This window comes from Temnothorax nylanderi, unplaced genomic scaffold, assembly GCF_030848795.1.
Source record: "Temnothorax nylanderi isolate EJ_2023f unplaced genomic scaffold, tnyl_v1.0 TNYL_tig0016_pilon, whole genome shotgun sequence".
Classification (NCBI taxonomy): Eukaryota; Metazoa; Arthropoda; class Insecta; order Hymenoptera; family Formicidae; genus Temnothorax; species Temnothorax nylanderi.
The window spans coordinates 38,228-55,314 of NW_027249078.1; the positions used below are offsets into that span (position 1 = coordinate 38,228).

A 17,087-nucleotide genomic window follows, 5' to 3' on the forward strand; every position below is an offset into this window, starting at 1 on the left:
GCCAATACAGACGCGCTGCTCACTTCAGGCGGTCGAGGTCGAGGCAGCGCGCGCGATTCATAGCACACTGGCGCACTCTTAAGGGCGGTGCCCCAGTTTCAGCTTCAGCACTAGTACATTCTGCGAAAAGCATGATTATGAATCATCCTTCGTCTACTCAAACCTGAAACTCTTCTCTCCGATCTTACGTTTAAAATCGTCTTGGACGATTTCATCGGCCGGATGGAACATTAAATGAAATTTAAGATCCAATTTCAGATGATCTTGTTAAATATAAAATGCGAGCACCACCTACATGAAGAATCGATCTCGATCGTACCACGTGAGCGAGTGTCTACTGGTGTCTACTCCGACACTCCGAGTCGGCGCATTTAATCGATGGCGGCGCCACGGCCGCCGCGTCGTTCCCGCGCATTGTCAAGTCCGCCTTGTTTCTTGTTTGTAGTTCGAAACGAGAAACGCGTTTACGAGGATGTCAGTATCTGTCCTCCCAAATTTATCCAAGGACCGTGTATTCCCGGGGAAAAAGTAGTTCGCGAATTCGCGCGATAACGAACCTTGACGTTCCGTCGATCGAGATTCGAGACTGAGCGAAACGATGGCAGATCAAAGCCGGCCGAACGGCATCGATCAGCTCTCGGAGGCGATACACAGCCTCCAGAAATCTTTGGTATGCACGATTTGGTAAGTCCGCGTATCACTCGCGTTCAGTCACTACGTCGCTGAAACCCGAACAGATCGGTACCCGCGCGATCAACTTGTTTTTTTCGTGCGTGATGACTGGGACAGATATAGGTTAGGATTCGAGCGGTGCAACAAGTGTCCAGCGTAGCTCGCAGGCAATCATGAATCACACCGAGCCAGTTGACAGTTTTCACTGATTCTGCATAAAGAACATTACATTAAGTAAACTCCGAGTACTTTAATTAAGTATCAAGCTCGCTAGGAAATGTTTTTATATAATGTCTAAGCAGAGCAAAGAAGTATGTTAACAAAGGAATGCATGTCAAACATAAGTTTATGCCGCTATTTGAATAATATATGTGCAGTTAATTATGTTCCAGGTGGTCAATCACTTTTGTGAATCGAGATTTGATTTTTTTCAGAACAGCATTTATAGGTAGTCATTAGATAACAGTCATGAGAAACATTACATTAAGTAAACTTTGAGTACTTTAATTAAGTGTTAAGCTCGCTTGTAGATTTTTTTATCGTCTAAGCAGAGCAGAGAAATATAAGTTTATACCATTATTTAAACAATGTGTGTGAAGTTAATTATCTTACAAATTATCAATCACTTGTGAATCATCTCGTGAATCGAGATTTGATTAATTTTTTTCAAAACAGCATTTATATAGTCGTTTCTTCTTTCAGCTTGGAGCTCATGACAGAACCTACCAAGACACGATGCGGTCATTCATTCTGCAAATCTTGCATAGGAAATGTCTTGCGGAAGAAAAACGCGAGTTGTCCGCTGTGTAAGAAGAGTCTCAATAGACGCAACATTTCCAAGGATGATCATCTGCAAATCTGTATCGAGAAGTTCAAAAAACTTATCACTGCCATCGACAATGACAGCTGTATCGACAGTGAGTACATTAAAAAAATGTTTACTTTCCTGAATTGATCTGAGTTTATTCAATTTAAATTCAAATTAATGCGATATAAATCAATTGGGAATCTGGAGTACATAGGTTAATCCACAATTAGAGGAAAAGCGTAGAGAGCTAGGATATGTTTCCTCAGGGAAACGACTGCTACGCTACCAGAACGCTACGATATTGAGAATCATTACTGCCCGGATAATAATCGTAATTTTTACGCCAACTATTGATCCGCGATCCGCTATTGTGTTATTCAACCGGGAACGAAAGTTAAAAGCACGGCACGGTAGATGCCCCGCCGTAAAAGTACATTAAGTGAGGTCAGCACTACGTTCTTCGCGGCGCGCGGGATGGTGGAGGCCTGAAAAATTTAATTCTCGATACTCTTGGGTACCTCGATTCACGCTATACGTTTTAGAGAAAGCCTCAATGTTTTATGAGGCCCTGGAGTTTGGGTATCACGTACCTTCCTGACGTTATTCAGTTCCCTTACGTTGAATATTCGAAATGTCCTTACTATAGATTTTTCCTTTTGCTTTTGACCGTATTTTTCGTTTTTTATTTTAACATCACGCAATACGCGGTGCAGTAATCAGATTTTTAAAAAATACATTCTATAAAAACGAAAAATTGTGTAACGTAACCGACTATGTAGAAAACAAACTGTTTTTATTTTATTGTAAAAATAAATATATATATGGTAAAATACATGATTGGTACAAAAATGGATATGGCCAGGCACATCGTGATTTTGTATATAATTTTATCACGCTTTGATTATAAAATATATACGTTAAAAATTAAAACGTATCGTGTTTTATGGAAATTGCGCTTCTCTGAATAATAATTCATATCCTATCGCGCAATAATTCTATCGACGCGTTAGGCATTAATACGTAGTAATACGTTATGATATATTGTTATCAAAACTACTTTATCTCTATTACGATTTTCCGCGCGAAAATTGGATAAGATAAGATATATTAAGAGTATTCATAAGTTTCCACATTAAAAGTATACCAAGATTATTCATAGGTTTCCACTGCAATTCTCAGAATTACATTCTCTTGAAATTTCTCAATTGCATAGATTAATTAATACGCTCCATATTCTAGAAATAAAATAAACAAAAGATGAAATAGAATTAATGACATTGTTTTAAATTATATGTAACTATTTCCTGAATAAATATATTGATTAACGCGGAATATCGAACAATTGTCTTCAATTGTATAAAGCTAATAAATGTGATTGTACTCAAGTTGATCTGCTTTTTCATAAGTTAGATGTAAGAGTATAGTTTCTTTAGCAATATCAGCAAATAAGACGAGACGGGTTCGCCGATATCTGCGATAAAGCTCCGATAATATCCGTGTTGCAGTACTATCGCACTCGAAGCAGCCGCGTGATACGAAGGAAAGCTGCTCTTATCCGGATGCTAGACAATCTAACCGAGACTCTAACAAAGAAAAATCGTCTAAGAAAGGAAAGTTCGCCAATTCCATTCGCCAATTGAATCAAAACGCGAACAAGCAAACCGATAAGCCGTCGACAAGTCACGGAACAATGATTGACGATGATAATCCGCGATACGGTTTGAACGTGTCAAAAGAGAAGCCGGAAACTTCATCGAGCTCCTCCCGTGCTTTCTCCGGCGACGAAAATGACAATGCGATTCGCAACCCACCGGAATTCAAAGGAATTCGCACGTGGCTACACTCGTTTCCCGATAACCTGAACACCAATGATTTGATCGCGAAAAACGAAATACTCGAAGACGAAGCTAGGCCGATGAACCCAATATCCGACGACAATGATGAATCAAATGAGACCGGTGAAGTATCTCACGACGGGATCGACGCGAGTCGCAGGTCAAATCAAGATAGAAAACGGAGTACGGATTGCTCAAAGCGTATCGACGAGGACGGCGCGTTGTCCCAGGTGACTAAAGGGGCGAGGCAGATTGGCGAAGTAATAGAGATCGATTCTGCTGCGAGTGGATTGAAATACAAGGCCTCTCACGCCAGAATACGTGCAAAGGAAAGCCGTGAGGAGGCTGCGAGGTTGAAGTCGGAAACAGTCAATCAAGGTAACTCGTCATCGACAACAGCGCACGATCGGATCGCAGCTACGAGTCAGAGTGCGACGAACACATCTACGACCACTGAGCAATCCACCGCGAACTGGTCCAGTGTGATCGAGTTCGGGAAAGAGATGAAACGCGCGACAAAGAGGAAAGTGAAGAAACTGAACGTGAGCACCGAGAAAAATAAAAACGTACCTCGGATAGTTGAAAACATTAAGCTCTCGCCAAATAGCAAATACGATTCGTCTAGAATTGTGACGACTTTTAATAAAAGCGAAAAAGAGGCCGATCAAAGAGGTCAGATGGAATTACATGAAAAAAATATGACCGACAGTTCGAAATCATCTTATCCTTCGATGAGCACATCGTATATCACGCTGGAGGAAGGTAGGCAGGTACGCATAATGAACCTGAACAATGATCAAATGAGCAAAATTATCGGCGTTGAAAATGCCGCGGAAGAATCTCAAAATGCTGCTGATTTATCGCTAACGCCGCAAAAAAGATTAACCGTATTAACGCCGGAGAAACTCAACGAATCTATACACGAAACAGTCCGTGACGTATCGCAAACTTCTGCCGGCAGCTTTAGAAGTTCGTCCTGCTTGCCGGCCGAAAAACGGACTCCCGGACCTCGAGAGACCAGTAATGTTCAGGGGACATCGAGTGGCGCTGTTTCTCCTCAATCTTCGACGCCGAACAAGTCTCGATTATCCTTGAGAAGAAAGCTGGTGACTAGCGATAACAAGAGCCATGATTCACCGCCATTAAGCCAACTTCCGCTGTTGTACAGAATTGACAAACACAGAGAAGACATCGGCAAGAGCGTCAATTCGCCAGTATCCATGGACGGTGAACTATTTGATCGATTGAAAGTTGTGAGACGTGACTTGAACTTCAAGATAACGAATCAAGGACGTCGATCTCCCGTGAAATTTATACAATTGGGTACGTTAATTAGGCGGCGTAATGTTAAATATTTGTTCCTAGGCGGGACTAAACACGAACAGTTGATACCAGCGGAAGTTGGAGTTACCCCCGTGTACAATATGCAGCAATCGGCCAGTAGATCCGAGGTGCACGTAGATATATCTTTTAATCCGTGGAATAATTCGCAAAACTCGAGTAACAATTCCGTGGTGAAGAATATTTATTTGGAAAATAACGCGAATTCGAATCAAGCGGTTTTGAAAGAATTTCCGGCGGCATCAAATCCTCAATCGGATAAGTCGATCGAGAAAGTCGCTGAGGAAAGCGCGCGATCTCTTCATAAAGTATCTCGTGCGGACAAGAGCGCGATTCACAGGACGATCTCGCATACTCATCCAGGAACGTCAAAATCTATTAAACTGCTGTCACCGGATAAAGATTCGCAGCTGAAGTTTCTGGAAATAGACTCCCCAATGAGCGAGCATGAGAAGTTGAGACGGCTCTACCCGAGTAAGTCGGCTATCAAAGGAAACAACTTTTCTGAGATGAAAAGTTCACACCTCGCAGCGTCGACGCTAGATAAGGCACAGGAACCTTTCATCGAAAGCCTCTGTAAGAAGAAGAAAAGAATGAGATGCGCCAGTGACAGGGAGATATTCGTGGACGGATCCAGTGATGGAAACGACGATTCCAACGACTCGGTCAGTAGTCGAACTACGATAAAACTTGACAGAGGCAGCAAATTATCTAAGAAAACGAGATCGAGTCGTTTGGATGCGAATAAAAAACGTCGTTTGAGTTCCCCGGACGATCAAGATGTCGAAGTAATCTCGTCGACTTCTGAAGAACAGGATGTGCCCGAGAAAAAATTGAAGACGTCTAGCTCGGACACGGAATCGGCGACCCATGTTACAAAAAATTTAAAGAGGTATTAATAAAATTATGTCTTATTTGTCTTATTACATATGTTTCTTATATAAATCAGTATTTTGTCATCTCCTATTTCTCTACTTTCAACGTTGCTTCTTTTCCTTTCATCTTTCTTGTTATGATCACATTTTATATTTTTAGTATCTACTTTAATTTTATTTGTGATTGTAGAGATACCTATCATTATTACTATTGATCACAATTTTTATCTACAAATCTACATAATTAACGAACTGTTTTATCCGAAGTTGAATGTGTCTTTTCTTCCTTCCTTTTCTTTTTTAATTACTTTGCAACTTTTTGCAACTACTTTGAGCGATTACTGTTACGCTGTTATTACCGTTACTTCTTAGCCGAAGTAATGCAACAAAGCGAAAAATAGCACGCTGCGCATTTAATCTCAGAAAAGTACTCTTCTCATCGAGAATGGTCATAGTTCTTTTATTTATACTGTCATAATTTTTTTTCTCTCCGAAGACACAGCGACGATCAATGTATCCAACGGAACGCATCGATTACGGACACAACTACGAAAAAATGTTCGGCGAGGCAGGATTCTAACGAAGATCACCGTATTCAGGATATAACCGATAAATGGAGCAATGAACATGACGCGACGCGAAAAAGGTTGAAAGAAAGCAAAACTAGCCAGAATAGCGTCAAATCAATGAGAAGCCCGCCCGAAGAAAACTCAGCGGATCATCAATCGTCTCGCTCAAGTAACGCGCCCAAGATAGAGAAGCCAGAGAACACAAAGTCAAGCCAGAAAAGTTCCGCGAAAGAATCGGATATGTTTGAGAGCAATAGCTTGTTCAATTCGGAAAATCTGGATTATATATTACAGCAGCAACCAAAGTTGAACGCAGACGATAATACATCGAAGAAGATTGCGGACTCTTCTAACGACGACATCATAAACAGAGTGCTGCAGATCGATCGATCGCGAAGTAATCCCGACGCATGTCGACCGCCAGGTTCTACCCCGCGGAACGACATTACAAGGCAAAGAGAAAAGGACAGCAGGGAATACTTGTTACAGGACAATTTTGACGAGATCATCGCCAGCGTTGAGCAGCCACAAAGCGAGGATTTTATACCTTGTACCGAACGGCCAGATCGCAATCCCAATCACCCGTCGGCGAAACAGAAAACGTCGAATTGTCTCGCGATGATAGATGAATCGTGCGGCGGCGCCATGCAGGAAACTCCGATCGTACCTCCGTCATCGACGAACGACATGTTCGAGTACCATTCTCCTAGAAACGCTAGGAAATCACCTGCAACGAATACCAGCTCAAGAAATTCTGACAAGGAGAACGTAGCCTGCAGTCAAAAAAGACACGGTTACGGGAGTGACCAAAAAGGTAGAAAAGATGCAACGGTAAACGCCGATGCGATTGACAAAGACTCTCATAAGAAAATCGTATCGAAGCATAATGTATCGCGAGAGAAGGAAAAGTTCCTTGAAGAGCGTAATACTTGGATACAATCGGCGGATCGGCTTCACGTTGATGACAGCGAAAAGCAAAGAGCCACAATTTCTGGCAACATATCAAATTCAAAGGATGATACTTTCGAACATGATTCGCTCATGAATATTACGCAGCAACAAGCTCAACTGCAAATGTTGGAAGAGGATCTATTCGGCATCGCGGCCCGAAATCAAGCAAGAGTGACAAAAATGATTTCGCAGAATCCATCCCCAAAGGAGCAACGTACTCCGAGGAAAAGAAAGCAGAATATTCAAGATAAAAATATGGAGCCAGAGGTAAATATTTGTCCTTATATGATATCTTTTCTATTTTTATCTATTTTTTAAATAATTTTTAAATAACAGTATTTTTTTAATACTAGAGTATTTATGTATGTTTTTTCGCAAAAATTTATCTTTGGTATTTTCCTATCATACATCGAGTTTCTACAAAAAAATCTACGGTTATAAAAAATTGAATGTATAGCTGCAAGTGTAAAATTTATGTCTAATATATTCGTATAGTTATCGTAAATTTGATAACGCGTGGGGAACGCAAGAGAAACGCATTGCAAGCAGGTTTCCTTGGGGCTTATTGGCTATAGAAATTTAAGGAAATTTCTATCTTATCGAAATAATTATAATACGCGTAATTAACTTTCTCGCGAATGCAAGTTTAAGGTCAAAATTTGATCCGTAATATTAAATGTAACAATGTAGTAATATACATGTTAAATTCTATTAAATTTCGTAAACGTCACAACGGGTTTTTACAGCCCGCTTTATGAGCGAGCACTTTACGTCGGTCTTGTGTAGCATTTACAGTAGTTTACATAGAAATAGCAGCGAATGCATTATGAAATAGTCTGTCCCGTATATATATCATCTTTCACAAGCTTGTGCTACAAAATGCGCTATTTGCAATCTCATTTAATTCAGTCAGTAATTTATTACGAAATTATGATATGTGATATATTTTGATTCTACGGCACAAAAGCTTCTCACTGTACAATATAACGAGGATCACAACACTTTTGAACGCAGGAACGCTCCGCCGACGAAGACGACGTGGTGGAGAACACTCCTGAGAAAAAGATGAAGAAGTAAGTACTCGTACTTTAAGCTCTTCTCTTTTAACGTACACTCTTCGTGCTCGTTAAATGTTTCTGCGAGTTAGGTATTATGCCTGAACGTGGTCATAAATACGATAGTGTATGTACACTGTTACGTGATTCACAAAGAAACAGGTGGGAACTGTCCCTCTGCTTTTCCAAACTTTGAACAGTATGTAAAAAAAAGATATAGGCAAAAAGTTAAAAATAATAAAATCAAAATAATAATTTAATAATGCATGTAAATAACGTGTGACGATTTCTTGAGACGTATAGTTTCTACTAGATATTCTTTATATACTTATTTTACAGTAACGCTAATCGGAATAAAACAGTTTTGCCTGCAAATACGCGTTAAAATATGTAAAATACGCGATTATTTGGAAAATCGAAAAGGGCAATCCTAAATATTTCCTTATTAATTCGGAACATGCACGAGGTACATATATTTATATTGTAACGTTGCAGCGGGAATAAAACGATCGAGTCAAGAGGAAGTGCAAAGATAAGGTTTTTATCGCCGATCTCGATGACCTCCGAATGGACACCAAATACGTCGGGACCGAATCAGAGAGCTCGTTCTCTCCTGGCTGGCGCGAACACACCTACGAATCCATTCGAAATGTGTCCATCTTCGCACAGTACGCCAATGGTAGCGCACAACTCCATCAATCGTTCTGACGCATTCGCGGGGAGCAAGAGGACCGAGCGTATAGAAAGCGGGAGTATCTTATTGGCGAAACAGGTGGACACGAAGACGCTGGAGAATGTCCGTCGGCAGCCTGAAAAGCGAGACCTGTGCTTCGTATGCAGCAGCTTGTCTGCGGTCCAGATCACTACCGTGAAGGAATGCGCGGCGAAGTACAACGCGAAATACGTAAACCAGTTCGACCGTGACGTGACGCACGTTATCGTGACGACTACCGGTGAGCAGAACGCGGCGAAGAGCACGTTGAAGTATCTACAGGGTATCGCTCACCGAAAATGGATAGTCAGCTATAGATGGATCGAGGACTGTATCAGGCAGCAGAAACTGCTGGACGAGGTTCCTTACGAGGCTACCACGCAGAATAACGTTGGCATTAATGGCGCTGGACCTCGTAACTCGAGACTACGCGAGAAGGGTCTCTTTGAGGACTTCACGTTTCTGTGCGTCGGACCGTACGACAACGTGTCACTAAGCCAATATCAGGTCAGTGTTCGGACCTAATTTTCGCGGCCGGTAACTAGAGACATCGCATTCCGAGTTTCGCCTCCAGAATCGCTGGGACATTAATCTTCCTCGTAGACTCTGTTAATTTCTGTTCGAAAACGCGACAGAGCTTCTTAGACTGTAATTAAAACCAATTCGTTGTATGTGTCACTAGACCGGAAGGATTTTTATTTACACATTTGGTCGCAACCGCGGCATTTAAAGTTGGACCCGGTCCAGATCCATCATGTAAAAATACTTTTGGTTTTTAGGACTTGTTACTCGCTACCGGAGCCACAGTGGTCGATTCCCTCGATGCTTTGGCTAAGATAAGGGGGATGAAGGGCGTTGTGATCCAAGATAATATTCACGACGAGGAAACAATCGGTAAGTTGCTACAAATAAATAAACGTATGCGCGATGTATTCTTGTGCGAATATTTTAAAAGGATCTGACGCATATGTCGATATTTATGCAATATGCTAATTTATTTATCGGTATTTTCACGAATAAAAAAATTCGAAAAAATTTCATGAAGAAAGTACGTATTAAAGTATTTATGTTTCGGTTTGCCTGATAGAACATTGGTATCGAACTGCCAAGGCAGCGGCCATTCTTGTGGATTGGATAGTAGAATGTATCGGCCATTACACATTATTTAAGCTCACGCCTTATACGCTTATGTCACCACAACATTATTGTGCCGTCGGCTATCCACAAGAACTCGTAGAAGATGATGAGGTGTTCGATGATGATGATCCGATGTAGACAGAGAAAAAAATATATATATTTGTTATTTGTTAATAATCCGTGCCATCATTTAGTATTTTTGGCAGAATAGCGAAACATTTACCATAGTATTTTCATATTAAGGACGTTCTCCGGTCCTTATACTAGAGAAAATCGATTTTCTTTAGATTTTCTTGAAACTGTGAATATACGTTAATTTAGGTGTGCTTTATGCGTGGTATAAATTTCAGTACCTCTTCCGGTATAAAAAATCAAGATACTGAGCCTCAAAGTTTCAATTTTTACCCAAAAAATTTTTTAATTTAATTTTTTTTTAATTTTGGCATTTTTTCCTTATAGAACTCGACGAGAGGAGCAACTTTTGTCCTTTTGACCAACCTCGTATCTCTTACCGTTTGGCCTGGAAAACCTTTTCATTAGTAAAAGTTGAAACTTTGAGGCTCAGTATCTTTATTTTTTATACCGGAAGAGGTACTGAAATTTATACCACGCATAAAGCACACCTAAATTAACGTATATTCACAGTTTCAAGAAAATCTAAAGAAAATCGATTTTCTCTAGTATAAGGACCGGAGAACGTCCTTAACTGTACTTCATGTACACATGTAAATTTAATTCTCGTTACATCCGATATCTATCGATATGATATTAACTGTTATATATGATTTCATTGTTTCTACTTTTGTATACAGTATATGACCAACTGTTACTAAATATATTGTAATTTATTTATGCTTTTCTATAATAAAAACTATTTGTTTTCTGCCCGTTAAAGTCCTCTCCTTATTTCCGTACAATTTTCATACGAGATTCGCTCGAGATCAACATCTTCGTTGCTCATTTGCTGTTCCATCGTGAATTCGCTTTCTGTCCGCTTTCCGAAAACTTCTCTCCGTCTGGAGATCCATCTTACGTAGCATTCCAATTTAGCCTCGAGAGTTTCCCGAGACCGCGGGAAATGCCGGTCGCAAAATACCATTTTCGAGATATCTGACGCGCGTCTCGCCAATGGGAGAATGTAAAAAAGAGAACACGAAATCCATACGGATGTGATGACGCAAAGGACAAGGCTTTTCGCGATACGACAATGCCGTCGCTGAGATCGTAAAGTCCGCCTGTCGTGAGGGAACGTCGGGGGTATTCATCGTATATATTCACCCAAACACACGTACCCATATTGATCTGCCCGGGACCACCTGTAGCCAACTCTCATCCGCTCGCGCACCGCACAGCGTTTATGAATCCCAACCAATTGTACGCAGACGAGAGGAAACGAACGCAACGCATTTTATATTCTCGACTTCGATATTAATATCGCGGCGATACGTATACGAAGAGCGGGTCGGGGGTTCACAAGAGTTTGCGGCTGTAAAAGCATGCGTATTCTCCCAGACGTTGCACGCTATTGCTACATAATCGACCGTATCCGTTCCGAATAATATCTCCGACGTGCGTCGCAAATTGATGAAAATATATTCGATGTTTACCGCCAATGGTGGATGACTCTAGTTCATGAATTATGCAGGCGAAATTCACGTTTAACAATGGCATTTGTGCATCGCGACAGAACGCTTTGTATGAGCCGCGGTGAATTTTGATTTGAAGCAATAAGTTACTCGGGATTTACCCGTCTCCTTTCGTCATATAGGGAAATTCGATTATTCCTCTTCCCTTATACCGTAGCCACGTAGCTCGGTACTGTTGAAGTTCACCATTGTGCGCGATTTCTACTGTATCCCGTGTTTGCGAATCGCTCTCAATTGAACGGAGTATTGGAGGATTCCATTGTGTTTTCACGCGACGCCATTCATCTGCGTGTGCGTGCGCGGCCATTTATGTCGTTCGCAGGTGGCAGGTGGATAGTAGAACACTATCGCCTTCGAGCGGTTCCTTCGTTAAATTGAAATCATGACGCAGACACTAACGAGAAATGTATAAGCTTCTTTCTAGACGCTAACGAGAAAAATACAAGTTTCTTTATAGACGTAGAAACTAATGAGAAAAATATGAGCTTCTCTGTCACACCTGCATAGCAGATGCAGATCTTTTTGATCATAGAGAACCATATTAAAAGTACCGCTATTTCCACGTCGAGCAATATTAACTGCACTACTTCCTACGATGCTTATGGTGTAGCGGGGAAAAATTCCTATCTGTCACGTATGATAAACAACGAATAAATCAGTCCACTCGTCTATACTTACACTAAACAAGCGCCAACCTGACAATCAAGCGCTGTGATTACATGGAGTCATTAATAATCACGTTCCCGGGCCATAATAACTCAGGTATATTCACTCCATCGCGCATTACCAGGTCTTCGCGTTACAATGTATCTCGTGTAATAGTAATGTACGCGCATGCGGCATTTGGCATTTTGTTGTGGTCTGTTACGTAAAGTGTAGGCAATAGCCGTGCGCGCTTATGAGTTCTCACTTAATCACACCGAAACGCAACGAAGTTCCGCGCTATTCCTACAATTGTCGGAGCATCCCATTCGGACGCCACGTTAATTGCGCTGCGCATTCATCTAAGCGCGTTTAATCTATTAATGCGCGCATTTGTGCATCTAAACGTTCCTTCTCGAGCATCAGGAAATTCTTGGCTGAAAACTATGCAGATTTCTAAAAATTTTTACTTCTCAAAAATATGAATGTATTTCTCAATCTACTTATCAAAAATATTATGAAAATAGAGATTTTCATCTTTGATATATCTACGTAAATAATGCTCCTCTCTTGTTGCGAGAAAAAAAAACACAAAGACGATTGTGTAACCATGTGGCTTAAAACGGGTTAATGCACGTCCATATCAATGAATGATAGTGAGCCATCATAGCGTCCCATTGACCTATGCCTTATGCGCCACGAGACAATACAACTCGCTCCGTAACATCGCCAAATTGTCCAGTTAAATTACAATTTACGAAAAGTACAGCAATAACTTTTTATTACTTCAATAAGTTACTGTCCAGATCGCTGTTTCTCCGAAGCAGCTCTTCGAGTCAAGAGATCACAACCGTAAAATGATAAGTCCCGTCTTCCCTCCCGCTTGACACTTTTTGTTTCTCTTATGTCGTAATAAGAAACACGTAAAAATGCCTGTGGGGAAATATACAAAGTATATTTCACCGATTGTATTTTACGAAGTGATATGTATATTATAGGATTTCAACAATAGGAATAGGAATGAGATTATTTAAATTTTTCCATTCTTGCTCAACTGCAAACTGAATGTATCAATATTTGGAGTTTTTATCCGATTTATTCGCCGTAATTAGACTGAGTTTTAGTTAATTCGAGTTAACCTTTGTTTTTTTTGCGGTCTTATAAACTGAAATTAATTAAATTCTCTCCAAATATTCCTGATTTTCAAATATGTTGCAATTATAAGAATTTAAAACAGTTACTGTGTTGATAATGTACCTAAAAATTTAATTATAAAGGCATTTTTGCATGTTCTATTTGAAATTTATTCGTCTTTTTTCAAGTTTACCTACTCTTTTGTAAAAGCACGTTCAAATAATTGAAAATTTTAATTAAATTTACACAGCATAAAAATTATGTTCCGTATTGATTTTGTAGAGTATGCATTGAACTGCAAATTGAAATATAAAATGTAATGCATGAAATTAAAAATACTTGTTTTTTTCAAACGTCCCTTATTATGTTTGTTGAATATGTCCTAATAACGGATAGTTTAGAGTACTTTAGAGATTAATATCTGTATTAGAAAATATCCGATAAATGGCCTGATAAACAACCAAACGAAGTCAGAACGGATGTTCATATCATGGCAATGATGTATTAAAGTAACTTCAAAAGTTGTATATTAATATCAATTAATGAAATTACTTAACCCGCAGCAGAAAAAGCTATCATTGTTCGACTGTTACTGTTTCCAGGCAAATATTTTACTTATTTTCAATTTGACTAAGAACGCAAACTGATATGACGCGTGATAGTATCTGTTTTATCGCCTCACATATTATTCTCCGCGAAAACTTTCCTACGAAATGATACGATAAACTAGTCTAAACAATGCCGCCGATAAACGATAAATAACGAATAGCTCGATCCACCGCTAAGGCTACCATCTCGTGCGAGCAATTTCACGGAACATCGTGCATGTCCTGCGGACAATAACGGATCGCCACCAGAATACGCGACGCGAGCCGATACCTTTTATGAGCAATTTCATGAAAGACTCGCTTTTTATCTCCAGCCATTCTTGCACTATCACTATGCGGTTGACAGAACCGAGAAACGCAGCGACGGCCGACCATCCTTTCTCTGTCATGTCATTTTCTTTAATTGGCAATAACGCAAAAATCGAACCTCATCGTCACAATAGGCGGTGAAAATAAAAGCTCGAAGGCCACACAGGGGGGAGATCATGAAGAATTTCTGAAGGCAGATTCCGTGTTCGCTCGCTTTAGTTCCCTCGTCGTGTGTCCAACGCTTATCTCGGTAGGAAATTACACATCCCGAATAATTAAAGTCTCGCGAATAACACAAAAAGAGAGCTAAGCAGCAGGAAGCAATAATATTTTAATGTAGAGACCATTTAGTAGAGTCATGTTGTTATGGTTTCATTATTTAGAAAAAAGTGCATGCAATCCACTTAAATTGCTGCACACGACAATTGTGTAACTAAGCTTAATAAAAGTAAATATCTCCATTTTTTGAAATTAACATTGGCTTTTAGACCGATATCTTCTAAATTTAAAAAATTTTAATTCTTTTATTTCTTAATGACTTAAAAAAATATCTTTATCTTATGCTGGGAATGATAAGATAAAATATATTCATAGATATATCTAAAATTAAATAATGGTCTTAAGTATCTAATTTCGGAATATATCTTTCCATTTTATCATATCTTACTTTCTAATAACTGTAAGGTATTGTAGTTGAGTAAACTGCTACTTTAATTGACATTAACGAATATACAATAGAGTTACTTAGAAATAACAATTCTAAAAGGAAGAAAACTTTCCACGAAGGACTTCTACTTTCTACAATAAATAGTTTCTACAACAACTCCTACGCTACGAGATGAAACGAAAGAACTTAAAAATATTGTAGGTATTTCGAAACTGTCATCGTTGTATCTAAAAACCAAGAAGAGAAAGAGATAATCCATGAAAAGTATAGTATTATTCAGTAATTCAGTAGTCGATAATCATGATGGTCCAAAATAAGCCAAATACGAGAACGCCTCAATAACGGATAATAAGCGAATTTGATTTCCAAGCGAGATCGCGTTCTTCGAGGAGCATAAAAGACGAAGACTGCAAACAACGGGGGCGGGATTTGCGTGCGTGTACCTTTAAACTTGAATGCATCCGATGGGGAAAGATTAGAGCATCATCCCCGGTACTCTTAGCCCCTCAGTCCGCTCGCCAATTAACAATGGCAAGTGCCGCGCGAGAGACGACCTTTCCACTCTACTAATTTGCTCTGGATTTAACTGCAGCGCACTTTAGTCGCAAAGGCATTCCGACAAGCTGCTCGACGCCCGCGAAAATGACTGTCGGTATTTACGTATTCGCAAATTGGTTCGCGTACCTGGAGTGACCTGGACGAGACTATTTCGCAGGTCGTAGGCGAAATTCATGCCACGACGGGTCGAAACACGAGAGGGAAAAGTTAGATGGAAATCCAGGACGATTGATTTCGTACATTGGCACGCTTAAAATAGTAAATTAAAAAGATCCATATATAAAATGTCTCGTTCAATATTATAGACAATGCTCATCGCTATAAATAAAATAAGTATAAAGAGCACTGAATCATGTACTTTAAGTTAAGAAAAAAATGTTTATAAATACCGTACGAAACAATACATAATAACACGATAATTAATTAATTAATTATTACTTTTTAATGCGATTTTATCAGGACTTGGTTTTATTGAAAAAATACGGCATTACGTGAACATTGTAATTATTTTACTAAATTTAATAAAGAAAAACCGTAAAACAAACCATCGTGGAGACGATCGGATGTCGATGCTGGTGGTATTAATTCTTTTGTAGTCTAACTGTCTAACATCCCGATGTACGTCGTCGTTTGGTTGAATCTCGGTGACGAAATTTGACACCCGTTACTTAAAATGTCACGCTGCAACGTGACTTGTGGCCGCAGGGTGGCCGCAGGACACGGAGCCCAGAATTTACGTGAGTCGAATTCGCAAACGATCTCGATGTCTAACTTAAATTGAATAAACTCGAAGGTTCCTATGGAGAGAGCGCTGCGTCAAAATGCAAGTACGTTTTGAAATCGTGAGACTTCAGGATAATTTCATATGCCTTTTTGGAAAAACTTCGTAACATATTGATAAACAAGTCTATATATTTTTGCGATTTCTCATGCCGACATCCTCATGATAACACCTCCAAGTATTGGCAATGTGCCTCAATCAGCATCCGTGTGTAATTCTGTTACATAATCTTTGTTGTATTTCTAGGCACGTATTACGAAACAACTTTTCAGAATGGATTCCGATCGGAATTGTTTAGTTATTTTCTAGATTTCTATTGTGTTTTCTATGGAAAACGAAATAATTCCGATCAGAATCCATTCCGAAAACTTCCATAATACGTGCCGTGAATTTGAAATGCGTTTATCAATATACTAGTAACTTTCTTTTAGAATAAAAAGAGAACACAGATCTCACGTCGACGGTGAATGTTCATTTTTGTTTTACGTATCGCCTTTTTTTAGTACAGTTTCGAACATGGCATATACTGTTTCTCGCGAACGAAGCTTACGGTCTCTTTCGGATAGAAATCGAGCTCAATCGATCGCGCAACTTTTGCGATTTTTAAACTTCAGAAATTAAATCCCGTGAAATCCGTGGGATTAATCGCAGTCAGGCGCGAAGCAAAGTTGGCAGAATAGTTGAAATACACTTCGATGCCTCGCGTTATCATTGCATCAATGAATGAGTATTTTGTAGAGCGTCGTTTATGGCGACGTGCGAACGACAATGGTTTATGCGATTCACG

At 39.7% G+C, this 17,087-nt stretch overlaps 2 protein-coding genes across 6 annotated transcripts in view; one reads left to right on the forward strand and one right to left on the reverse strand.

Annotated features, from left to right (window-relative positions):
• The window catches only part of LOC139768398 (uncharacterized), a 99,560-nt gene that overhangs the window by 22,319 nt on the left and 60,154 nt on the right, over positions 1-17,087 (reverse strand). The gene's annotated exons all lie outside the window — the stretch shown is intronic.
• LOC139768381 (uncharacterized) lies at positions 393-10,849 on the forward strand. Of its 3 annotated transcripts, XM_071698499.1 has the most exons (9): positions 394-684; positions 1,065-1,120; positions 1,375-1,589; positions 2,986-5,548; positions 6,028-7,318; positions 8,066-8,124; positions 8,602-9,325; positions 9,598-9,712; positions 9,906-10,119. In XM_071698499.1, exons 1-9 carry the CDS (start codon positions 673-675, stop codon positions 10,091-10,093), a joined length of 5,223 nt encoding a protein of 1,740 aa, XP_071554600.1. In that variant the 5' UTR covers positions 394-672; the 3' UTR covers positions 10,094-10,119. The 3 variants fall into 3 exon arrangements, with proteins under 3 accessions (XP_071554599.1, XP_071554600.1, XP_071554598.1); XM_071698498.1 differs by lacking the exons at positions 1,065-1,120; positions 9,906-10,119 and adding an exon at positions 10,415-10,849 and having other exon boundaries at positions 393-684; XM_071698497.1 differs by lacking the exon at positions 1,065-1,120.

Coding starts and splice junctions, on each gene's coding strand:
- LOC139768381 (XM_071698497.1), top strand. CDS start 599: ATGGCAGATCAAAGCCGGCCGAACGGCATCGATCAGCTCTCGGAGGCG. Junction 685..1,374: donor TCTTTGGTATGCACGATTTG/GTAAGTCCGCGT, acceptor TTCTTCTTTCAG/CTTGGAGCTCATGACAGAAC. Junction 9,326..9,597: donor TGTCACTAAGCCAATATCAG/GTCAGTGTTCGG, acceptor TTTGGTTTTTAG/GACTTGTTACTCGCTACCGG.